This window comes from Pholcus phalangioides, unplaced genomic scaffold, assembly GCF_987345545.1.
Source record: "Pholcus phalangioides strain wild (caught in Gottingen) unplaced genomic scaffold, Ppha-v1.0 ptg000004l_1, whole genome shotgun sequence".
NCBI lineage: Eukaryota > Metazoa > Arthropoda > Arachnida > Araneae > Pholcidae > Pholcus > Pholcus phalangioides.
The window spans coordinates 28,793,616-28,820,578 of NW_028301597.1; the positions used below are offsets into that span (position 1 = coordinate 28,793,616).

Here is a 26,963-nt window from a genome sequence, read left to right on the forward strand (position 1 = left end):
GTGAATATATATATACAACCATAGCTTAAAACATGTAAAAATTACGCTGTCTAATTTAAATGAGTAACTTCCTAAATGAGGCATAGGTCGCAGTAGGTCCTCATCATCTTGGTTTGATGTAAAATAACTGAACTTGATTCCTCTATATCCATATGGTTTAAATGCCATTACAGGTATGGCACTGTGCAATGGTAATTCTCACAAAATATACAATGGTTTCGACTCAAAAACTCCTTTTCTCATTGGAGTTGCTGGAGGAACAGCCTCGGGAAAGGTATCACATTATTTATTTGGCATTTAATTTGCATAATTTTGCAATTATAAATTTGTTTTATAGTTGGGTGTAAGCCATGGGATTGTTACTTGTTTATTTTTCCTACATGAATAAGTAATCTAGTTGTAGCAAATGCGAATTTGTGTGTCTTGAATTGGAACTATTAAATATTTAGAGTCATGTAAAATTCCTCGACATAGTGATTATTAGTGTGTAAAAGAGATTCATCTTGTATGAATAGTTCCTTTCAACTCAGCAATTCAGTTGCTGAGTAAAAGTTGAAAAGCAGCTCAAAATTTGATGTTGGATCTACTAATGCCAAGAAAGGATTCCATGATAGATGGGAATGATGGCTATGTGTTGGAGTCGTTATTCGCCGGAGCTGTAGCCGGTGCATTAGCTAAGACAACAATCGCGCCACTCGATAGAACAAGAATTATCTTCCAGATTACTGACAAACCATATTCGGTCAGAAACGCTATGAACTTCTTGAAGCAGAGCTGCAGTTCCTGTGGTCTACGAAGCCTGTGGAGAGGAAACACCGCCACGATGGTGCGTATCATGCCCACTGCTGCTGTCCGATTTGCTGCCAATGAGAAGTGGAAAGATATCCTAGAAGTCAAAGCAAACAGAGAAATGAAAAGAAATGTCGTGGTATCGGTTGTAGCTGGATCATTAGCTGGTGTTATTTCGAGTACGGTTACATATCCTCTGGATGTAGCAAGGGCTAGAATGGCAGTTTCTTCGAGGCGGACTTATAGTAACTTGTATCAAGTTTTTCTGAAGATTTCGAAAGAAGAAAAACCATTGATGCTCTATAGGGGTTATATACCTACTTTGATTGGCTCGATTTTGTATTCTGGAACTGCGTTTTCATCATATGAGTTTTTTAAAATGTACCATAGTGAACATGTTGATAGACCAACTCTTGTAAGTGAGAATATGTTTTTCGGAGCATGTTCGGGTGCTCTGTCTCAGTTCATTTCGTATCCTTTTGATGTTGTGCGTAGACGAATGCAGACAGATATGATTATCAGTAACTGTTATCACAGTATACGAAATACTGTTGCAAAACTTGTTAGTGAAGGAATTCTTAGAGGTCTCTACAAAGGGCTGAGTATCAACTGGATAAAAGGACCGATATCACATGCTATAAGTTTTGCAACCTTCGATATAGTTAAAAATTTTCTTGTTCGCTCCGAAAAATAATTTTTCATGGGTTCTTTTTGTCCAAATGTGGCTTCATTAAAGAAAATTATTAGTTTTGCGTGTTTTGTCTGCCATTTGTTAAAATATTATTTTATAGTGGAATTATGCAGTAAAACCTGAATTAACTGGTTGTACAAAGTCACATTGATAAGAAGATCCTTAATTAACTTTGTCAAAATTTGAGATCCCAGCAGCTGCAAAAATGAACAAATGCGGAAGAAATTTGAGCTAGGTATAAGTGTTTCAAAGTGTGCAGCCAGGAATGAGTACAGAAACAACCCCCACCCCCCAGCTTTCGCGGGAATGGTCATAGCAACAAAAATTTCCCAAATGGCAACACTCCCCTTTGATGCGTGGCTGATTGATCTGTACAGGAGAAAACCATGAATGGTGTTAGATGCCAACAAAGAAAGATCTCACCAAGGTGATGGGTTATCCTTTCGGGGAGGACTTCTTATAGTAGTAATGAGATCTGAATTGGTTGTTACCATATGTTTCTTTTTCTGCACATCATGCCAGTCCAGGTATTGTTCCAATGCCATCTATGATTCTTTACTGCACTGATCAATATGCTATGCATAAAAGTGAGATGTCATTCAAATTTTTCAAAATTTTGTAGGGCAACCTCTGTGTTACCCTACTCTTCTCATGCTGTTCAATAAACAAGAAAAAATTATGGTTTTGGTTATTCGCGGATTTTCCTTATTAGCGGCAACGTAACCTTCGCGAATACGGGGGCTGGCTGTATCTTAAATTTCATTTACATTTTTTGATTTTTATGGTCTCTAGGGACTCGTATATCAGCAAAGTTATTTTATGACACCCTTCTTATATTTGAATGAAAATATATCTTTCTACTGATTATATGTTTCAGTCGTTTCTCTCTGATTTATACAAAGAGTGATATAATTTTGTGTTACTGAGGGATCTGCACAGTGAAAAACCATGAGTGTCATTGGAATGGTATCTGTAGCATGATAAACACTAGTCTTAAATGCAGATAAAAAAACATGGGGAAACAATCAATGCAGATCACAGTACTGCCACAGGAAGTCCGTCCCCCCAACCCCACAAGAGATTAACATACAAACCCCCCCCCCCCCTTAGTAAGATTTCTTTGTGTCTTGCACTGCAGTTTGTGGTGCTACAGATACTGTTTCAATGCCATTCATAGTTTTTCATCTTATCACTCACTGAGCAATATAAAAAATGATGTGTTGCTATCTGAATTTTCGTTGCTGTGACTATAACTGTGAGAGCTAGGATTTTCTTTTTATTCTCATTCTGGAGTGCATACTTTGAAATGCATATACCTCTAATTTCATATGCATTTGTCATTTTTGCTGCCACTAGGGACTGGTTTATTGGCATGTTATTTTATGTCAACTCTGTATTAGAAACAAGTGCACACACAAAAACAAAAAAACAATATTGGGATTGATGTTATTTACTATCTCTCGTGCTTGAAAATCACTAAGCATTTAACAATTTATATTAGTCTTTCTTTAAAAGAAGCTATATATGAGGATAAGATGAAGGCATCCATCAGTGCAGCAATGGCTAATAAAATTTCTAATGTGGTAGTTAGTTAAGAGATTTTCCAGCTGCCAACTGAAGCTAGAGAAAAGGTGTTCATAATATATTTTGGATGCTTATTTTCCTGGACTTGTCAGTCGACTTCAGCATTGATGCTGGGGGGGGGGGGAGGGAATCGGCCCATGGTTTCACCCAGACATATGGTTTTTTTCCTATATTTTTTAGTGATTTTGCTCTAAGTTTTGGTTCTGTTTCAGTCAACGGTATGTCAGAAAATAATGCTAAAGGTTGGCCAGTATTCTATTGATCACAGACAGAGACAAGTCATCTGCATAAGCCAAGACAGTTTTTACAAGGAGCTCAAAAACGAGGATAAAGTTAAAGCTTCAAAGGGAAAATACAATTTTGATCACCCAGGTATATTTTCCAAAATTTTTCTTTTATTAAAAAACCATTTTGAGATACTGTGTATGTGTAAATTAAGCCACTGTGTGATCTTGTGAGAATCTAGTTCGATCACAGCGGTTGCCACAGTGGTGATCAGATCAAGTTGATTTTCTGTGACAGAAATGTGAGCCCTTTGAAGAAAAATGTTGCAGCAATAATTAAAAACCTTACATCATTTACAAAAATTAAGCCATGTGTGCTATATAAGATTCTTCGTGGTCATCTAAGTTTCGATACTTGCATTTTATCTAAGCCTTTCTATTTCTCTAACAGACTTGACTATTCCTGAAAATTAAAGCGTATTTTTTCTTTTTCTTCATATTGTAGTTGACTAGAACAAATGACCACTAGACCACCACAGTAGCGATTCCCCAAGAACACTGAAATTCTGTACAATGTAAAAAATATGTCGCAATCAAACGCATTCACTTGTATAGGCCTCTCATTAGAAACAATGTTAAATAAATAAATTACTTTAAAGAACACTCAACACATACATTCCTACTGCTTCAGGTTTTGCAAAAAAAAGGAAAATTGTAGGGTTAATTGCCTCTTTTGCGATAGACTAGAATGGTTAGTAAGAAAGAAGGGTACTGTGAATTTTGTATGAAGAAATGTCCTCTCCACTTCTTAATTCAAGATTCCTTGAAAGACTGGTTATATTTTGGAGATGATGATTACAAAGAAGAAAATTAATCTCTGCCCCCATGGGCAGGGCCACAACTAGGGGAGCAGGCGGGTCTGGTGCTCCGGGCACTGAGTGGCATATGCATCAAAAATAATCGTAATTGAACAGCTTTTATGTAAAAAGAACCAAGCGCCATTAAATCAAAACTGAAAAAAAACTATTTAAAGTTAGCTTCAATTCGGTTATCTCTTCAGTTTGGTAGTTGGTTCAAGTACACACAGATGGCATCACAGCCTATGTGTTACTTGGTTCTATTTAAATAAAAACATTCCACCTCTTTCAATAGTTCAGATGTTGGTATATCTCAAAAATGTTAAAAATGCCAATTGGTTCCTTTCACATAAAAGTCGTCCAATTGTGACACAATTTGGGAAAAGGTTGTCTACCCCTAGTGTAAAGGGACCTACTAAAATAAAGCATGATAATACTCTGGGATTAATTTGTATTGAGAAATTCTTAGTGTCTTTAATTCGTAAGGGAGTGGTGAATATACTATGAAATAAATATGTTTTCAATAAAATGGCCTAGCAAATGTAACATAAAAAAGAATGTAATTTTTTGATTCTGTGGGTTGGGCACAGTTGTCATTCGGGAACACTGTGTATGAAGTGACATTTTATTATGTTACCATACTGCGCAGATAAAGAGATAAGAGTGGGATTATGTTGTTTTTCTTAATTCTTTATAGCTTGTTATTTGTTTTATATTTTTAGATCTTTCACTAAATAGCTTCTTGTTTTTTTTAATTTTGTATCTGACATTTCTTTAATGTTCATAATTTTTTTTTTTTTAATTCAGATGCATTCGATAATGAGTTGATGTTAAGTGTCCTCAAGCAAATTCTTGGTGGTAAAGTGATCCAAGTTCCTGTTTATAATTTCAAGACAAATGCAAGGTACAAAATATGCATATATGCACCACAAGGATTGATTTAAAGACGTTACAAATTTGATTGCTTATGGGGGGTTTTTTTTGTCAGTAATATAATTGTTTTGTTTCTTTCCTTTTTTTAATCAAACTATCATAATTTCCTGCTTATAGCCGAATTTACAGAAAATTCAGTGAAAAATCATTGCCAGGAAAATTCATTGACAATAGTTTGCCACCACTGAGTGAGTTATTGAGTGAGTGAATGAACTATCAAAAAAATGTAGTGAATAAGTGATCAAGTGAGTAACTTTATGAGTGAAAGAATGAATGACCATGTGAGTAATTAATTGAATGAGTGACAGTATGAATGACCATGTGAGTAATCAATTGAATGAGTGACAGTATGAATGACCATGTGAGTAATCAATTGAATGAGTGACAGTATGAATGACCATGTGAGTAATCAATTGAATGAGTGACCATATGAATGACTGACTCATTTCTTTTTCATTCATCAACTCCCTGACTCACTTGATCACTCACTTGCTCAACCATTCAACTTGCTCACTTACCGACTCAGCCACTTACTGCTCACTATATCAAATTTTTTTTTAGTGAATTGCATGGTGCTGTATGTGTCAGAATTCTTTGCACACTGTATAGCCCACAGGTGCCCCACCAAAATATTAAAAATAAATTGGTATATACCCAGCACTTGCATGTTCGTACCACTTATTTTTCCTAATTTTCCTCCGATGGGAGGTAAGGGTTGGAGATGGGTGAATCCCTATTGAAATAACTAAGACCGGACCTGACTAATTGAAAGGAAATTTAGGCACCAGCTAGATTTCTTAATAGCCAAGCATTCTTCCCGCTTTGAGCAAAAATGTCCCAGATCAATTTTTTCCCACAAATTATGACGTCTTGGTGGCCCTTTTTCCTGTTAATAGACACACTGACGTGAATTCTGAAAATTTTATTATTTTTCTTTCAATTTTGTGTTGCCTTTACACATTTATTAAAATTTAATTGATGCATTAAAATTTTTTTACACTATTTCGATTTTGTTTTGGTCTCCATGGTGACTTAAACATTCTTTTAAGTAGCCTTCGGGTTATACACAGAATTACTGTAATATTTTTGTTTCGTAAAAGCCAGTAGTACTTCCATTTTTTCCCCCTTATGAAGTATGTAAAATTAATGCCATTTTAACATTTTTATTGCAGGGAAGAAAATGAATTTATCTATGTTTATCCAGCCGATGTGGTGCTGTTTGAAGGAATTCTGGCATTTTACTTTCCAGAGATACGAGAGCTGTTTCATATGAAGCTTTTTGTTGATACTGATCCAGACACACGTTTGGCTCGAAGAGGTAAAATCTTACTTTTCAAAAGATGAAAGCACAAGATTGTTAAAAAAAATTTATGAGATAGGGGCCGTTGAAGTATTACATCATCATCGATGGGCGAGGGGGTTCCGATTTGCTGACTTTTTATGGCGGGGGAGGGGGGGTTTGGATAATGCTTACGTCAGCAACCACCCTTATGAAAATATGAGTTAGGATTCAGAGGAGCAGAGCTGATGACGAAATTTTACTGACAAGGGGGGGGGGGGTCAAAAATGGATAAAAATTTGCTTATGTAATACTTGAACGGCTCCATAGTAATTATATGTCAGTCAACATGAAAAGTTATCTTTTGAAAAAACATTGTAAAGGGCATCATTACTGAATCACACATGCATTTCATTAAAATTTCTCTGAGTAATTGTAAACAAATTGATGAATGATAGGAAGTAATTGTACCCTGTACAACAGCGTAGAACAGCATTTTTTTCCCAGAACGGTGTTTCTTAACCTATTGTCCACAATGATTTCACAGGTGGTCTGCAAGCAGACTTGATAAGCTTATTCCAATTGAATGAAATAATATTCAGTTATAATTGGCATTAGCAATACATTGAGTTCCTATCAAAAAAATTAACCTTCATATTTTTTTTTTTAGGTGTAACCATATCTGATCGAGAAAATTCAGAGAAATTTTGATCCTGAATACTAATTGCAGCGAAAAAAATGCAATTCTTGAAAAATTTGCAAATTATTGCTAAAATTACTAAAGCACACGGCAATGAATCAAATCGGCATAAAAAAAATTGTATTCACTGAAAAACTTCCGTGTCAAGGTGGCCATATTCTATCGCAGAAAAATACTGAAAATTGGGATCTTAATCATGGCGAAAATTACCATCAAAAACTGTGCCATAACTCAGTAAAATCACAAATTTTTTTGCTAAAATTTGTGAAAATTTACTGGGGGGGGGGATGAAGGGCTATTGGAAATTGCGGTGAATTTTGAAATGAGGTTCAGGAAAAAATCCTTTAACACTACAAATATATATATATATATATATATATATAATTTGTTTTTAATTGGACAAAGCAGAACACGTTACAAAATACAAAAGAAAGATGACAAGACAAAAATACATAAAAGGACATGAACAAAAATAGGCATACATATACACCCACTCTGTGACCCTCAAGGGACTACTTGTCCTTCCAGAAGGTCGAATAATTTGTAATATTAAATTTCTTTTTTTCAAGCAACCTTCATTATTGTTCTATTATCATAAACAATAAACAGTAATAGTATGATTTTTATGTACGATATTATATATATAACTATAGTACATAACTATCATATGATTTATAAGTTATGAAAATTATCTCTATTCACGATTTACGTGAATATTATTAATTGAAAACAGCTTTAGAGATTGATGATTTTTGCTCTGCTAAGATAAATGAATTCAATAGGATTTTTTTTTTACCTGGGATATTATGCCTAGATTTGAACTTTGAATAAAGTGTTGTTCTCTTCTCTGAGAATCGAACCCATGACCTCTTGCATGTCAGGCAAGTGCACTGACCATTATACTACAAAGAGACGATCCTTTTTCCTTAAAACATGCACAGTGGCATGACTTGCTAAGTAGATACATTGCAGCCTTCTCTTAACTTCAGCTAACAGCCTCCAGGTGGTGACAGTAGATTGATGATGATTTTTGCTCAGCTGAGATACCTGAAATCAGTTAGCTATCTGGATATTAAGAAGTCATCAACGAATAAGGCAAATACACGAAAAATACAAAAACAAACTTCTAATGCATTTTGACACACAGTGGGTGTCATCTTCAGAGGAAAAAATGTTTAACCACTAATCACACTGACCGAGAATTAGTGGTCTGAGGAAGATTATTAATAGACCAATTGGTAGCTCCATTCTGCTAGTGTCCAATCAGGATGTTCCATTAGTATAACACATGAGCTCTGAATTTCATTCTGACCACGACATTTGATGTGAATAAATGTATGTTTTTCTGCTGAGCAACCGAGAGTTAAGATTTGGTATTCAACCCAAGTGGGATCCTCAGTCAGCGTGATTAGTGGTTAAATATTTTTCCCTCTGAAGATGACTCCCACTGTGCATCAAAATGCATTAGAAGTTTGGTATTTTTTGTGTATTTGTATTATTAGTTGGTGACTTCTTAATATTTTTGGGCAAAGTTGATCTACTCTTCCATATCTGGATATTATGCCAAGGTGAACTTGTAAAAAAATAGTTAATCTCTCTCTCTGTGGTACAATGGACAGTGCACTTGTCCTGTATGCAAGAGGTCCTGGGTTCGATTCCCAGTGGAGTGATTGACACTTTTTCCAAGTTCACCTTAGCATAATATCCAGATAGCTTATTGATTTCAAATGAGCTTTGTTGGAAAAAATTGGGCAATTGTATAGAGAAGGTCAAAAAAACCAAAAATATATGAGAATGTCCCATAAAGTACTAGACACACTGTCACTCTTTCTGGAAATAAGTGGTCTGTCGAATTCTTTCAGACATATCACTGGTCCTTGAGTACAGAAAGGGTGAGAAATGCTGCCCTGGAATATTTCATACCTGAGATACAGATGTCATGTGTTTGACAACATTGATATTTTTTACTAATATCATATAGATAATTGTTTGATGATATGATATTGTTTCTAAAAGACTCATTGATAAACAGTGGCTCAGTTATTCAATCACTATCATAGACAAAATCACATCACAAATTTGTTATAAACTGTGATGAGCTTTATTACTTATAAACTTTTTGGTGGCCCTTTATTTCATGAAAATTAGGCTCGTATAGGTTGTGGTCTGCTCATTAAGTGCATAAAATGTGTGTGGAATTTTTTTATATTGATAATAACTTTTTGCCTAAATTCATTTTTAGTGCTTAGAGATACCAAAGAAAGAGGTCGGGAACTCGATCAGATTCTCACTCAATATACAACATTTGTGAAGCCTGCTTTTGAAGAATTTTGCTTGCCTGTAAGTTTTTTTTTACCTCATCAAGAAATTTACAAACATTTTTTTTTTTGGTATAAATTTCCGTTTTATAATCAAATTGGTGAGAACAACAACAGTGCAAGTCCTAATTCCACTTTTTTTTATGAATTAGTTCAATAAATGTAGATTTAAACATGGAGCTTAAGAACAGTACTATAACAGTCCCTCTTCATTAGTAAAGTTAGCTCATTTTCAAAGTCAATAGGTTGTAGGCTACACAATTTTAAAACTTAACTTGATTATCTTTAATTCAGAATTTTGGGCTAGTACTGTTCTCACCGATTCAATTTTCTTAATATCCCGTGGTTTTCAATGACTTTGGATTGCATTTGACCAAAGTCCTTTTTGTCTCATTTTTACCCTTTAAGCAGTGTTTTTAAAATTTCACTGATCTGCATTATAACTGCCACAGTGGAAATCACCAAACCCTCTGTGAATTCATACTTTTTTTCAAGAATATATTTTTCTGATTTTGTGCAGCTGGTTGTTCTCTCCCCCCCCCCCCCCCAAATTCTGAGAATAATTAAAGAAAATCTAGGAAGGGGAAATCCTCTGACTTCTATTACCAAAACTGTACGCATACCTTGGAACTGCAGTTTACAAGTGCTTCCCAATTTGAGCAAAAATTTCAAAAAAATTTACTAAAAAGCAGACGGATTGTTTTCCTTTTATGTGGGCAAAACCATCTTAACAAGTTGGAGGGGGGCATGCTCAGGAATTTTTTTGGGCTCCTTTTTATGATCTTAATGAAAGACTGAATTGTGAAAAATATATATTATGCATATGTGTATTCCTCCCCCTTGTTAGATTTTTTTCCCATTCCCTAAGACGTCACTGACTACGTGAGTGCCAATAAGAGCACTAGCCCATAGATACTCTCTCTTATTGGATGTGAATGCAAGTGGGATATCTATGCTATATCTTTGTAAATAATCGTGACTGGCATGAGAATGGTTGTGGAATGAATAATTTGAGTTTCTATCATTTCCTATGAGAAAATTTGATTCATTATACGAGTGTTTTGGGTTACAAGTACAATCATGGAACAAATTATGCTCCTAAAACAAAGTTTGACTGCATTTAAGTTTAAGATTTTTAAGATTCCTTTCATTCCAAAAACAAATACTAGACAGTATAAATAAATCCTAAACAAGCTAATCAGATTGGTCCAGTAGATTCATTGAGCTAACGGATAGAGATAGAATACCAAGATATTATATTCAAAGTGATAACATCGATATTTTCAGGATTTCCTTCTGAGAAACTTTTTGTTTCTTCCGTAATTGAAATTTACTTAAACAGCACATAAGTACAGGGCTCCCTCTAAAAAAAATTTCTAAGTCCAGTCTGTCACCTGTTTTCCTTGATGCATAGCACATTATGAAGACGCACATTATGATGCTCCTTCCAGACAACTTTCAAAAGCACAGTACAAAATTTGTAAATTACAAGGTCCAATGCAAACTCAAGGATTTTTTTCACATTTTACTGTTCAATGCCAGCGAGATCGTTTTTTGTCAAACGAAGCACTTTCTTTTCAAGCTCTTTACAGAGCTTTGTAAACAATGTTTATACCTTTGCATGTCTTAAAAATGTAGAAGACAATCGGGTAGCATCAGAATCACCAAACCTAGAATAGGCCTATGCATCCAACTACTTTGTTATGGAAACTTGTTTCACCCATACACAAAATGTACACCATAATTTTGAATGATAGTTACTGTGCAATGATTCCAGATTCTATTCTAGTACAATTCTATCCAAATCATGTTTTGAGTATTCATTGTAACCTTCTGATACAAAATGAGTTTTTGGACCCTCAGACAAAGCAAAAAAATTAATAAACCACATGGCTCACATACATTTCCCCCCCCCCCCAAATAACCTGAAAAAATGATAACTTCTGCTTTGGCACTATCATTAATCGCAATCTACTATATTACTTGGCAATATATCAATGTGATTCCCTTTCCATTTAAAAAAACTACTCAAATTTTGTTGACAGGATTTGGAAAAAAGTATATCAACAAAATTTGTGTAGTTTTTTAAATGAAAAGGGAATCGCATTGAAATATTGCCAAGCATCGAGATATTACCACTCAAAAAACTGTGTTATACAAAAACATGAGTGCACCAACAATTATTCTGATAAATGCAGTTGCAGGAAGATAATGATTCTGTGTTTGTAACACATCGAGTGTCTGAATATGTTTATCTCTTACACCTGAAAATTGATTGTTATTGACAAAGTTACAAAAATCACGTAGGTACAGTCAATCCTGTTTATAACATTCCCACTTATAACGTTTCACCGCTTAGTATGATTTATTTTTCTTGTGCCAACTCTAATTCTCATTAAGAATTCTTGTTTAGAGCATTTTTGCACTTGCACCTTTTTCATGATGGTTTATAAAAAATGTTATAACCAAGATCCACTGTATTCAGATTTCGTAACCCCATTACAATTGAAATTATTCTTTTGTCGTTGCTATAATTATTGCTGTTACAGTGAAAGAAGTTGTAAATTAATATGGATGCTTATGTATTTTTATGTTGTGTATTTATATATATCTGTGCTTGTCAAAAAACATTTGGACTCCATTCAAATTTCATAGGAATCAAACATGGTTTTTTCGCAGGAAAAAGTCTTTAATAATGTTTTTCTGACTTTTTTTTCTGTGACTTGATGGGCCCCTTCCCATGTTGGAAGACAGTTTATCATGAAATCAGAAAAATTTGGAGCCATCCCTAGACTCAGATTTAGGAATCATGTACACAAAATATTAAGCTCAGTACAGATTACAGATTTTCTAGTCTCCAAGTGCTGTCTTAACATATGGGTCCGGGAATCTCAGTAGCTTAGGGGCCTCATGATAATGAGATCTGGTTAAGATTTTTGAGACTGAGCATGTAAATTGTTAACCGAACACATTTTTAGTCAGCTAGAATGCCTCAGAAAAATCAATTCACCCTTGGCCCATAGTGTTCCTCAGACGGCCTTAGCCAGGGATTTATCCAGCCCTAATGTATATTATGGCTAGTATATCTGCCTAACAATTAATGGGAAATATGCTACTGATCCATCATTTCTCACCCCTAAGGAAAAAGTTTGAAATAAATGGGTCATTAACTTATGCCATATAGTTCCAATCTTTCGTTTGAACTTATGTGCGTATCATTAATTAATATTTGCGGGATACAATTGAATTGCATTTAATTTCATCTTAATATAAGTATGTATAAATTGAATTTTTTACATATGCTTGCATTGCCCCTTTAGTACAAGAACCATAGATTTGGAAACACTACTTTAGTATAGAGACAGATATATTATTCCCAGCACTTCAAAGAAAACTTTCTGGATATTAATGTTGAGGCAAACTGTGCAAAGAAAAGTTTGTCATAAGAAAAGAAACAGATTTATCTTTGTTTTATACTGGTTAGTGAGCTTGCCTAGCTTGCAAAAGGATCCAGAATGCAAGGTTCAGTGGTGTTGGAGCCAGAGGTTCTGTGGGTACTTACCCACAGGATTTTGTAGAACAGATTTCGGCACCTTCTAAATTAAATCGTAAATGACAATTTTCCGTGTAAAGCTCAATCTGCGCACCCACAGATCTGAAACACTTCTGAAGCCTACGGCAAGGTTTCATACCTAGTGGAGACAACAAACTTTTCTTCGAAAACTTCCATTAACATCCAGAAAGTTTGTTTTATCAGCATGTTCATAGCCTACATTTTATGGCTGAAGTCTGGCTACTTCACAGAGGCTAGACCGTCATTTTTAATATGGACTGTAACATACAAATACTCTTCTTATACTGAATATGCATTTCTATATCATACTAATCCTTTAAATTTCAATACAGACAAAGAAGTATGCTGATGTTATTATACCTCGTGGAGCAGATAATGAAGGTAAAATGTACTATATTTTATTTCTAAATTGTTTTACAGTTGTCTTTTTATTTGATAAACACATTATTTTAATAACACTATTCCTTTGTAACTAGCCTCATTTCCCAATGTCTTGCAACTAAAAAGAGCAGAAAATAACAATTATGTTTAAACTGCTTTTGAACTTGAGAGCAATTTTTTTTTTTTTTTTTTTTTTTTTTTTTTTTTGGAGGTCAAATACCTAAGAAGCTCAGTCATGCTAGATGTAAAGAAGTATCATGAAAAATTTTGTGATAAATGACAGTTTTATCCCAGGGTTGCCAGTTACGGGTCTCACAAATCATGGATACTGGAAGGTGACCGTATTTCATTGAAACGAAAGCAAGACCTACAGCCAATCGTCAATCAATTACCAAAAAGGCTGAATTGCTTGCCATTATTGAAGCCAATGTTACATAAAACAAAAAATATAGCTGATTTGAAACCAAAAAGTGTGGGCATACAGGGTGATTATAAAAAAAACTATCCCGACATATGGGCCCCTATCATACCATTCACAGAAACTGAATGAAATTTTGGCATAAGGTATTTTGATGTATGCGCTCAAGAATGATATGGAAAACAACAGTGTCACTCTAACAGTTACGGTTACAGTGAGAAAATTTCGAAAATATCAAATGGCAACACCAAGTTTTTTGTATTGGAATGTGATCTCCATTGTGAAAAACCCTAAATAGCATTCGAACGGCAACTGTAGCATGAAAATCACCGCCGGTAGATAGGCTAAAAGTGAGGACAACCAATAAGGACAGAGAAGCAGCATAAAATAAAGCATTTTATTGTGTTTCACGAATTTTCCACATGACCTTGTGGAGGACTAATCAGGCTGGGACCTCAGCCGAAGAAACGGTGTGACGAATGAAACGAACATTAATGCTCTGGTGCACGGCAAAGTCCTTTTTACATTTTCCTTGCCTAGCTCCGGGGATTTTCGTGCTACAGGTGCCATTCCAACGCTACTTAGTGTTTTTCAGTATGGAGATCGCATTCCAATACAAAAAACTTGGTGTTGCCATTTGATATTTTCGAAATTTTCTCACTGTAACCGTAACTGTTAGAGTGACACTGTTGTTTTCCATATCATTCTTGAGTGCATACCTCAAAATACCTTATGCCAAAATTTCATTCAGTTTCTGTGAATGGTATGATAGGGGCCCATATGTCGGGATAGTTTTTTTTATAATCACCCCGTATATCCAACGGTATAATCACAGCCTCTCCTTATTTGGCATTGTGTCATGCAGTGCTACAATTTTTTAAAAATACTAGCATTATGCTAATTTCACATGACTGATCTCCATAAACCACAAATCATCCTTAAAATTTGTCACATTAAATAATTTGTCAAAGCCTTAGATGAGAAATCAGCAGCATCAAAATACCATGTTCCTTACACACATTTTCTGTGGCAAAGATTAAAAGATGGTATATATAGAGAAAGACGTCCTCTCCACTTATTAATACAATATATACAGAAAATTGACTCGTGAAGAGATATATTGATGTTTATGAAAGAAAAATTCATTTCTGCCCCTCACAAGCTCAAACCCCAGTATCTCTAATTGAATCCCAGAAAGACTGGGGTTCGAGTCCCAGTGAGCGGTATGGATGAATTTTTTCATTTCCTAAGTATCAATCTCTTCATAAGCCTGTTTTTCGTATGTATATATATATTGTATTAAAACATGGGTTTTATTGGATTACAGTAAGGAATGTAGAATACAAGGAACTTCCGAAAAAACTTAGGAAAAAAGAAATTTGGAATATCTTTGCATGATGAATGGCTTCCTGGGATCCAATTCTGATTATATATTTCTGATATGTTTTGATTTTTTTTTAACATCAGGTAGTTGTGTTGAAATATAGTCTGTCCCAAATTGTTTGCACAACAGATATCTCTGCAATGATTGACTTCAAAACATATTTTCAATTACAAAAATTTATCAAATGATGTGGTTACTTAAAATCCTAAAAATTTGTTTGAGGGGCCATATAAAAAAAAATAAATTCTCTTTTATTGTCTCCATGTTCTAAAAATCCCAATTACTGAAGTAATGATTTCCGCTCTGAAAAGTCAGTCATAAAAAATTTCAAATTTTTAAATGCAATACTTTTCAAGATATTTTAATACATCAAATCACTGTTTTCACACCTTATCACTGTTTGGAAAGTTTTCATTGACTAAAGTTGCCATAGGGACTCTACACAAATAGTATGAACTGAACCATATATTTATTTTTTTTATTCACAATAAATACCAATTTAAAATTTTTTTGACAATTACAGAATTTTTAAAACTGAGTTTAATTTATGTTTTGAAATTCGTGAATCACACCTCAATCATCAGTGACAAATGCTGAAGACTCCAAGGTCAAATTTTGTAAATGACTTCTCAGAGCGGCATTTACATTCATTTTACTCGGAGGGGACATAAAAATTTAATTTTTCTTTATATAAAATTTAATTTTTCTTTATATAAAATTTAATTTTTCTTTATATAAAATTTAACATTTCTTTTTTAAAAAGAAATGGAAAATTAAGACATTTGAGTAACTACCCTGTCATTTGAAAACGTTTTGTAGTTGAAAGTATTTTTCTAAGGTCAATGGCTGTGGAAATATCTGCTGTGTAAACATTGTGGGGCAGTCTTCATAAAATTTTGTTACAGATATATACAGGAATCCTGTGGATAGGGAGGGGGGAATCTTTTTATTGTAATAAAAAAAAAAGACCAACAATTTGCTTCTACAGTTAACTTTTCTTTATTGTTGTAAAGGACTTCTACTTCAAAAAATGTATCAAAATTCAAGTTTGAGTTTAATTTTACAAAAATGGGTGAACAAAAGTTTTATAAACAAGGTGTCTGTTAAGGTAATTCATTGAGCTCCAACTCTTGTCTGGGTTCTATTCAGGGCCGTTTCAACATCATAGGCTTTCGGGAAAGCTGTTGTTCCCTGAGTTTAGCTGAGAGTAAAAGGGTACATATTATTTAGTCTTGAAAATCATAGTACCAGATTTCACCTTGTAGACCCCTCTGGAATCAGGGTCCCATCCAAGCCTGAATGATATTATGCGTGAAGAGCGTCCTGGTTCCACAGTCGGTTCTGGATTCTATGGCCCCATTTACATGGGAAATGGAAAAAGCGGCTTTAAAACCCCACTTAAAGAATTTTCACCAATTCTCGATCTCCATTTATTTTCTTGCAAGGGGGAAAAAAGTCATCAAGCGGGTGCCAGAACTCCCAATGCTATCGCAATATTGCACATGTGAATAGGGCTTAAAAGTAGTCACGTTTTTTACCATATTTCACCTGAAAGTCTTATTTCTTCACATCTGGATTTTTTTTACTCACCTCTCTGGGCCGCCTATCATGGCTCCTCTTCCATTGAACTTTCACCTATGCCCCCTCCCCCCATAATGTCCCACGCAGTGGCATCTGAAGTTCAGCTTGAGCTTTATATGATTTCTGAATGATGTCTGAGGGTGCTGAGAGTAGCGGTACAGAATACTGTAGATTGTACCCACTGCTTTGACGTCACTGATCCCAGGACTTGGGGCCACCAGGTTAAGAACGACTTTGCTAAGCAATCTGCAGATTATGATACAATTAAGTGAAAGGGAAGCCATGATATAAAATGGTTAAAGGGTGCCACAGAGAAATGTGAAGAAATAAAGTGTTTAAAGGAAAAAAGGTGTGTTTTCTTTAGAATCTAGAGGAATTCCTGACAAGACTTTATGGACTAGGACTAATGTGGAGAATCTGGAGCTATAACTGTTTATGAAACTTTTGTATACTATGAATTCACTCAATCAATTTGACAAGTAGTAAGAGCCTCTCTGATGGATTTGTGGGGGCGGGACATAGGTGGAGATAGACCTTAAAGTCTGGGGGCACGATGATGCCAATTCATATATACACATATACATTAGACCAGTTAACTCCACTTCTGATGTTTGTGCCCCCCCCCAATCTCCGCCCATGGGGGGGGGGGGGGGGGTTATGCAAAAAAGTTTGAACATCGGTATAGTTGTGCAAGGTACAACCATACACAGACACCAAAATGTGTGGTTCATAAAGAACCATATATTTCAAAGCTGTCCACAGCCAAAACTAGTCATCAGAAAATTCGAAAATTTTGTGGATGACTTAGGCTGGGATTACACTATAAAAGTTAGATAAAAGATCTACAAAACTTGAAAAACAATCAATAATCCTGTTGGTTACATTCGCTTGAATGTAACAGATACATTTATTGGTTGCATTTTTCAAGTTTTATAAAAGGACTTTAGTCAAACTTTTATAGTGTAATTTCGACCTTAATAAATGAATGGGAATTTCTTTCAGTGGAAAAGAAATAGTTCCAAATATTGCCATCGGAGGGTGTTCTATTAATAAATTACATATTTAGTCACACTTTTTCTTGTACAATTTTTATTAGAGCAAAATATGTTCCACATGATGGCCATCATTTTCAGCTAGTATCTGAAATCACAAGATGGAATCAGTGTAGTGGTAAAACAATTTTACTAGCAAAGTGTGATCGCGTAAACTTAAGGTCACAAGTCTATTGAAAGCAAGATCTCTGTGAATATTTCGAGGTTTTATAGCTGCTGTTGTGTGATGTCTAAAAAATTTGCATGTATACTACATGTTTTCAAAGTAATACGCCTTTAGATTGTGATATTTGGAACTAATTTCTTTTTTGGCTGAAATTCCCATCCCTTTATTTAGTCATCCCTGAAATTTCACAATTTTATGATGACTGGTTTCGACTGTAGGCAGCTTTGAAAGAAAGTTCTTTAATTATGGATACTGTGTACATTAAAAAATGAAATGCTTCACTGAGCAGAATGAATTTCGTGATTGGAGGGGTCTGTAAGAAAAGAAAATTTGGTTTTGTACATGATTTGAAAACGTCATGGTATCCTTCATATTTTAAGACCACATTTAAACATTGAGTTCAACAAAACAAGAGCTGGATTTTTCTTTTTGGTATCACTATCATGATGTAAGACAGTTTTGTGCAGAGTTTGTATTCGCAGGTGTGAAATCTTAAACATATCATAAATCATCTACAAACTTAAAACAAAAGAATTTTTTTCCTCAGATAATGATACAGCTAGTCTTTTTTTTTTTTTTTTTTCCAGCTCTCGCTTGAATTTTTTTTTCTTCCAATTTGCCTGCCAGTTCCTATCTCATAATTTCGGAATTTTTTTAAAATCTAATTCCATTATTCCTGTTTTTCCTCCTTTTTGCATTTTTCCAGTTGCCATTGATCTGATCGTCAAGCACATCCAAGAATTTCCACTGCTGGGTTCACACAAGGAAAATGATTCCGATCCTGTTACAAAGGAAAAACCACTCCTGTAGCATTTAACCTTATCTCTATTTTAACATTCCTTGAATTTGCATGTTGTTCTTAACAAGGGTAGTTGAATAGTAATAAATAAGTAAAACAATATGTTTAGGGGGGAAATGTTTCAAAAAAATAGTCGTGACGTGGAAGTGAATTTTTGCGTAGTGCATGCAAGGTTATGCCATTCCACCATAGAAAAAAAAATTCCGTATTTAAAATTTGTTCTTTTTTTTTTTACCTGCGCTTAGAATGGTGATTCGAATCTGGCATACGCCATATCAGCTTCGTGCATGAAATTAAATATTTGCAATCCCTCCTGGGAAGTGTATTCTGCCACCAAGATGTATGGAATCAAAACTTAAGGCAAACTCTTAGGTATTCTCTGCCCTTTGAGAATTTCAAGTTGGTATTATGTTGAATGAATTATTATGATTCCTTTCTTGTAATAAGAAATTTAAGATTGGGAACAAACCAAAAAAAAAAAAAAAATGGAATTGATGAAACCAATTCACTTAGAAGTTTCTGAGCTATGGAGTTGTGGTCTTCACGAAATCAAATGAGTCACCATAAAAAAACATTTTGTTTACACGTATGGGTAGCAGAATTCTTTAGTGCAGGGGTTAAAAAAAAAATCAAAAATATTCAGGCGTCAACCCAATTTCTTAAAAGTCAAGCATGGTGTATTGCTCAAGAAAATCAGTCTAAATAATGTTATCTTTTACTTTTTCCCCTTTGTTAAAAGACGGTGTAATGAAATCAGAAAATTTTGTGTCACCCCTTAAGACTTGCGGATCATGCAATGGAAGCATTTGCAATTGGCTGTTCAGTAATTTATACGGTGTTGTGAACGATTCTTGAGCTATTTAAACTGGACTCACCTGGAATCAGTTTTTTCAACGAACACAAAGGAAGTTTGTGCACCCACGAACGGATTAGAACTGCTGCAGGGGAGTCATATGTTGCAAGATCGGCACATTAGTGTATATGCACCTTTAGACTATGATTTTAGAAATTTACTTCAATTTAGCACAAATTTTATGCACCAAATAGATTTTCTAGTTGACATGGCGACTTGGCATCTAGGATTTGTCCAGCCCTGCTTTAGTGGCAACAAAGTTATCCCTTTGGTTGTTCAGTGAAGACTGAGAAGAGGTCCAGTTAAGCTCGACTAAAAGTTTAAATAAGATTGTATGGTACTCGCACTGGCATATTCAAGGTAATTTTGGGGTTATCCCCCCCCCCCCCTCTCTCTATGTTCAGATTTCAGTGGTGGTTGATAAAAAAAAAATTTGGAAAAGAAAACCTCCTTTGAGAAGGGGAAAAAGAATCCCTTATCTCAGTGTGTATCATGGCGAGTTGGGAACATTCATTTGTATGTCTATGCTTTTGAAGTGGTTCTCTTATGAGTGAACTCTACTAAGCTATGCACGAACCATGAATTGAGCAAGAGAGCCGCAGGTGACAAAAGTTTGAGGACCACTACCCTACCTCTTGAAAATTCTGCATGCAACTGATTGTCCATGGATCGAGCTGCGAACAGACAGGTTTAATTTTTCCTGGAACCACAAATCTGTAGCCCAGAAACCTCTAATGACACACGCAGTGAAGCTTATATTTTTTTGCATTTCGCTATGGGGGTTTACAGTGAAGCAAAGCATATATATATAAATTATTTTTTTTTTTGCACCAACCATTCAGTATATAGCCCACCATAGTTACCTTGACTCTGCAGGGCCATCACTTTTTTTTTTGAAATGGTCAATCAAAGAGCTATTTTAAGACTTGGGTGTTGTCTAAATTTTGTGTGTGGAAATTGTCCCAGTTTTCTCACCACTGTGACATTTACTGGAAACCAAGAAATGATTTTGAAGAGTAATCTCTCATAAAAATTCAAATTTTAGAGTATTGGCAAACATTGCTGGAAACTGTCGAACACAGGCTGCATTACTGAGAAGATATTCTTTGTGTTTTCACACCTAGTAAATAGCAATGTCTATAGATTCACTTAATGTATTTGATTCAATGGGAGGAAAGAAAAAATCTCTTGAATAGAATTCTGATATTAAATGTGTGATCGTTAAATAGGTTCCATGGTATTCTAGCATGAAATGTTCGAAAATTTAATCAGGTTTTCCAAACTGTGAAGATAAAGAAGGGTTTTCTTAACTTCCTCATTTAAGCGACCACTATGTTAAGAAAGATGCAGGGTGATTACTCAACTCCCATAATTTTACTGGCGAACCGTTGGTCCTAAAGGCATACTTCCAGTTAAAAAAACTATCCAATTAACATGTAGAAGTCAGATTCGTGATTCATGTTGCAAGGGGTTTGTAGAGCCTGTAACTGTTGACTTTCGAAACATACTTTCAATTATAAAAAGTTTTCAAATGATGTACGGTTACTTAAAATCTAAAAATTTATTTAAGGGTTGGAAAAAATAAGGAAATTTTTTTATACATTTCTGTGTGCGCTCAAAAACTCAATTAAGAAAGTGGTTGCCCTGTCTCCCTTGAGGACGTCAAAAAAAAAAAAAACCTCATTTCTAAATGCAATGTTCACCGAGATATTTGAATGCAAAAGACTGAGGAAATTTGGGAGGGAAAACGATGTTAAATGGTGGTAAAATGATTTTTCCATTTACCTGCCAATGGAGACCAACAACAACAAAAATCCATGTTTTCAAGGGCAGTATTGGCAGAGATATTAGAATTCAAAAGTTGGGAAAGAACAGCAAATAATAACAGAACACTTTTCGTCACTTATGTTGTTCTTACCTCTATTTTCTTTTAATTTGATCATCTTTGGAAATGTGGAACTTTGTTGGCCTCAAGAGAGACAGTGTCCGTATAAAAAAAGGAAATGTTTATTTTAATAACTATACAACCCCTTGCAACATGATTTACCCGAGAACATGTTATTTGGATAATTTTTCTAATTGGAAGCATACCTCTAGGATCAACAGTTCGCCAGCAAAATGGGGAATTAAGTGATCGCCCTGAATTTTGAATTGTTTGAAAACTAAGATGATTCTATGCACAGTAGATTAACCGAGCCCCTATGAAAATAATTACTAGGGTTAATCATAAAATATTTGGGGACTGAATTTTTGACTGACTTTTACTTTATATTTCAGCACTGAAATATTTGTTTTGTCAATCACTTTGATAAAAAGTTTATAATTTGGCGGTACTGGTTGTACTCCGAACAATATTGTTGAATACCTGAACTTTAATGTTTTATATTGTTTTTCTATGCTTTTATATATACCTCCAAATGAATTTGTATAACATTCATTGATAAATAAATTCTGTAATGATCTTGTTCAGTCTATTTTTCTTTCCATTCTTATAATTCACAAATCATAACAGCATCTTTAATAATTAATATTCTATTTATGTTGGGTAAAATTTGTTTTATACAAGACACTTGTTGCATCTTATTGGAAAGTTGAAAAATTACATAAAAAGCTTGCTTGGCCTGCCTAAAAATACAAGATATAATCGTATCATTTATACATGTATATTGAGGAATAGGACATTAAAGTATCGTGAGCCCATGTGAAACAAAACTCTTAAGACTTGCATGTTTTTTTTTTTTTCTTCAATTACCTGATAGCTCTCAAATTAGTCCTGTAATCTATATACAATTTTCTCTGAATATTCTTTGTACAAATCAATTTTAGACTGATCTCTGTAAAATTTTACGCACATGCCAAGCAGGACTCAACTTGAATAGGCTGAATTTGTCAGAGCAAAGAGACATGGTCCATTTGCTGATTTTTCAAATGTTTACTTTGATTATAATGCATTTCACACATTTGTTCCTTTACAATGCCTTGCAACTTCAATGCTCCCAGTATATGGAGAAAAACCTTGGCACAGCACTGGGTATTTTAACTAGTCTGGAATAAAATCTGCTTGAAGAGCGCCTCTTTGATAATTTGAAATAGGTCTACAGACATATGCATCATACATGGGAAAAAATACATTTCAATGCAATTTAAAAAATTCATACAAGACTAAACCAGAGGTTCTTAACCTTTTTAATCCCCATCTTCACAAAGTTTTGTGTTCTCACGTTCCATTCCAATCAATGCAGGATCCTGTGTTATATCCAGAGCTGCTACCACTCCCCATCCCGGGAAGATATTGCCCACTTTGGGAAACTTCTCTAGACCATGTCTCCCAAACATTGTTCCATCATTTTTTTCAAAAACTTGTGTTCTCATCCTTAAGACAGCTAATACACAGGGGCGAGCCAGCGTTTTGGTACAAGCAGTTAAAGGATGAATTCTGCAGCCCTGCTAATACATAGTATCAATATTAAACCCATAACTTTCATCACCCTCCTGGACCATTTCATCGCTATTGTCCACTTTAGGAAACACTACTGTATAATTTCATAAGATTTTGGGTGTTTTTAATTTTGGTGCATGCGACCTTGAATTATCAGTCAGCCAAATGAATGGAATTGTATAAGGGTCACAAAGAAAAAAACTCGTAACTGTTAAAAGGGGAAAAACCATTAAAATGATTTCTATTTTAATATTTACAACAAAGAAAGGCCAGTTGAAAAAAAAATTATTTCAATGACAGAAACAGCCTATACGCTAAGTTTAGTTTTAAAAAACTCAGTAATGTTTCCCTATTCCAATTCCTGCAGGACGGATCCACAAACTTCTCATGTTTGTGACATTTCTGATCTATCTTGAGACATTCTGTCAACATCCCCAAATTGCTACGACACATTAGGTGGGAGAAATGCAGCTAAGATCAATGTAATTTTAAAATACCCCGAAATTATCTGGCAACACGTCTTTTAGGAATCACTGTTCTAGCAATACATATTTTTATTGGATAAACAAAAATTTATCAAGTATACAAGGCAAAATATTGCTTCCCTAGATAAACCTAAGCAATGAAAAACTCAATATTTAAAAAATCAATGGCTTATCATAGTTTGACTATTTTATAATTATATTGTATAACAAATCTCTTTGGCAATCTATGTTCAAGTGATCAAAAAAAAGTACCTTTATACAGGATTATATCACTGAAGATCAAATAAATTAACACTATAATAAAATCGTTAAACAGGATTTTCACTGTAATAAGATCTCTATCCAAATTTCCCACTGCGAGCAATACTTTTTATTTTCCAAACAAATTTATATAAAACTTGAAAGAATATTATGTTAAGGGTAGTTCACAATAATTTGTATACTAACAGTGCCCCATTACACCAGACACAACCCAGGCTCATAGGCAGAGATAGACTTGGAAGTCTGGGGGGCATAATGTCAATTCATATATACACAAATACATTAGATCTGCCCACGCCACTATTAACACTGCCCCCCCCCCCCAGATTTTGCTGCCCATGCCCAGGCAAGCTTTTTGTACAGGCGGGACTGGGCCACCATGGAGATACCCTATCACACCGGGAAATAATTCAATTTTCAAATATCAAGAAAAGATACCTTTTTTAAAATATATATTAATTGGATAAGAGTATATGTATTAACTGCTGTCGATATAATTTTCAGGTTTTGTTCCAATAACTTATTTTGAAGTTAGAAATTCATTGGCAATCAACTTTTTTGGTAAATGTCTAAAAAAATATTTTTTTTTTTTTTCAGTTGCCATTGGACTAATCGTGCAAACTATTCAAGACCGCCTTCTCACTAATAATCCAACTGGCATCGGGAACCAAAATCAGAAGAAAGCCCACATATTGACAAGGCCGCCACATTAATTGTTTATTATGGAAATCAATGTCATTTCACTGTTGTTTGTTACTCAACGTGGAAAAGTTTCACTTCTTGGTGTCTGAAATTACGTACTAAGCTAACAGAGAAGGTTGTCTTGTAAAAGCTTTATGTGATAAAGTTGGATACGATCCAGATTCAAAAAAAAAAAAAAAAAAAATCAAGTTTTGCAAGATTTGAATAATTTATATTTGAGATATTTAGAAAGTCATTTAAATTATATATATATACATGGTTGTATTTTTCCAATCACTATACACTATGCAAGAAAATATACTGTTACAAGATTTCCTAGTTCATATCATTTTGGTGTTTCTGAAAAATTATAGAAAAATTAGCTTATCCAAGACAAAAGGCTGTTAATCAAATTATCATGCTGTTTGTGTGTGCTTTATGGAAATTCAATATTTTCTTCTTACATGTTTAAAACTAGGAAACTCTCTGGAGAAGAAGTTAGTGGTGTTTTCAGCCATTTCCATCCTCCACCTGAATTCCCTGCCTAATATCACCATATATATGCATTGGTGAAGAAACAATAGTACAAGCAGATTAATCAGCTTCCATGACGAGGTGTACTTACAATTTTGTAGATTATTCTGCTTCTGGAAGCAAATGTGTCAAAATAAACTGGCTTAAAATAGGCAATTAAAATAGGCATGTGATTTCATGACCAATGCAATGATTAAGTTCACTAAATCACAAGAAACATTCTTATTAAACGAGGCATTTATCACAATATCAATTTAAATTCGCAGCCATTATTCATCTTTTCTATTAGAACTTGTGTTTCTCAATTTGTGGTTTCAAATATCAATAGAAAAGCTTGATATTCTATGTGCAATTGAGTACAACCACATGCAACATTATCCTCCACGAATTCTAGTGAAAGTCATTTTTTTGCCCTTTATATATTGTTTTTTCTATTTCTTTTTTATAGCTTTATTAGTGCCAAAATGAGTATGGTTTGAACTAGTTTTATAACTCTTGTTAATTTCTATATATATTTCATGTTGTTTTGTATTTTGCTGTTAGAACAATCGACTGTGCAATGCATTAAAAAAATTTATCGTCTGTTACGATTACATGTTGGAGATGTTTGAAATAAAAATTCTCAGCTTTGTTTAACGTTTGCTGCAAAAACAAAGTGTCATGTTATCAATTTATTATGAAGTAATATTGCTCATCATAGAAACAGATTAATAATCAAGATGGCAACTATCAGGATTCTCATCTGAATAAAATTTTTTAAATACAGTAGAACCTTGTTAGAACGAACTAATGGGCGTTTTAATGAAACTCTGATTTATAACATGGGTGTACATCAGGGCTGGAAAAATCGCAGTATCAGAACAATTTTTTAGGCACCAAAAAACATTTTGCCAAAAAAAAAAAATTTTTTTTTTACTTTTGCAGGGCAGTGTCCCCTCTCTCGTGTTGGCCAATGTGCTGCTTTCAGCCTGCAATTTCATAATGACACAAATAACATTTTAGTCACCATGGTGGCCTGGCGTTTGTCCGGCAGACAGTAGTTTGCTTCGAGGCGCAAATGCGAGCCGGTCCCGCATTGGAAAAAGTCTCTCCACAGAGCAGGCGGACCTACAACGCAATATTGACATAACATGAAAATTCAAGCATTTCAATCTTTACTTCAGAAAATGTAAGGCAGATGGCATCATGGGCATGAAACAAGGGCAACCCAACAACAAATATGTTAGGGCCACACACCCAGAACACATTCCGGCATGTGCAGATTTGTTAGAAATTCCATAGAGGAATATATAAGAGGTGCATGTATGGTTAAGTAATAGTACTAGTTAGCTGCAAAGACTGTTTATCATACACATTGGTATATGCAGGGAAGGGGCGGAGGGTTCTAATCACCCCAAATCAAGATTACAGTGTTATTCTGCAGGAAAAACTTAAGCCATCATCTCAAAACAGTAAAAAAATTTGTCTGCATACACCCATGCTTATGCAAATAAAAAAAAACTTCACCAATTGAAATAAATGTGTACGTATGCACTATAGTAATTTTTCTAGCTGGCGAGCAGTATAAGTTATGAAGAGCATCCATATTTATGCAAAACAAGGATGGATGGTTAATTGCTTGCTTGGAAATGCCTTTTTAAAAGCATTAATATTTTAATAGAATTAAACCTGTCTTAAACAGAATCAAAATATAATCTGTTCAATGATTAGTGCTTTCATTTGCACTTTAATAAAACAAATTTGTCTAAAACATATTTCAGTTTCTTGATGTTTCGTTTCACTTTAGGGTTTTTTTAGATATTCAAACAAGTCGTAAACTCATAAATTAAAAATTTTACAATTTTTTTAGCTGTCCATGATAAGTGAAGTCTGTTATAGTGAGATTCTATTGTACCATAATTTTCCATGAAAAAGTGACAGCTTACATGGCTTTGAAAGTTAATCTTCAGCTACTTCAAAGCTGTGACCTACTTAACGGTA

At 34.4% G+C, this 26,963-nt stretch overlaps 1 protein-coding gene and 1 pseudogene across 2 annotated transcripts; both read left to right on the forward strand.

The window, feature by feature from the left end:
* The first annotated feature begins 117 nt into the window (after positions 1-117).
* On the forward strand, positions 118-25,629 carry Uck (Uridine-cytidine kinase). 2 transcript variants are annotated; one of them, XM_089231273.1, is made up of 7 exons: positions 118-274; positions 3,277-3,436; positions 4,953-5,049; positions 6,251-6,396; positions 9,300-9,397; positions 13,282-13,330; positions 24,366-25,629. In XM_089231273.1, the coding sequence occupies exons 1-7, from the start codon at positions 176-178 to the stop codon at positions 24,479-24,481; spliced, it is 765 nt and encodes a 254-aa protein (XP_089087399.1). In that variant the 5' UTR covers positions 118-175; the 3' UTR covers positions 24,482-25,629. The 2 variants fall into 2 exon arrangements, with proteins under 2 accessions (XP_089087399.1, XP_089087400.1); XM_089231274.1 differs by lacking the exon at positions 24,366-25,629 and adding an exon at positions 18,638-22,052.
* On the forward strand, positions 454-1,490 carry LOC149087050 (mitochondrial coenzyme A transporter SLC25A42 pseudogene; annotated as a pseudogene).
* Positions 25,630-26,963: the final 1,334 nt, after the last annotated feature.

Coding starts and splice junctions, on each gene's coding strand:
- Uck (XM_089231273.1), top strand. CDS start 176: ATGGCACTGTGCAATGGTAATTCTCACAAAATATACAATGGTTTCGAC. Junction 3,437..4,952: donor ATACAATTTTGATCACCCAG/GTATATTTTCCA, acceptor TTTTTAATTCAG/ATGCATTCGATAATGAGTTG. Junction 6,397..9,299: donor CACACGTTTGGCTCGAAGAG/GTAAAATCTTAC, acceptor ATTCATTTTTAG/TGCTTAGAGATACCAAAGAA.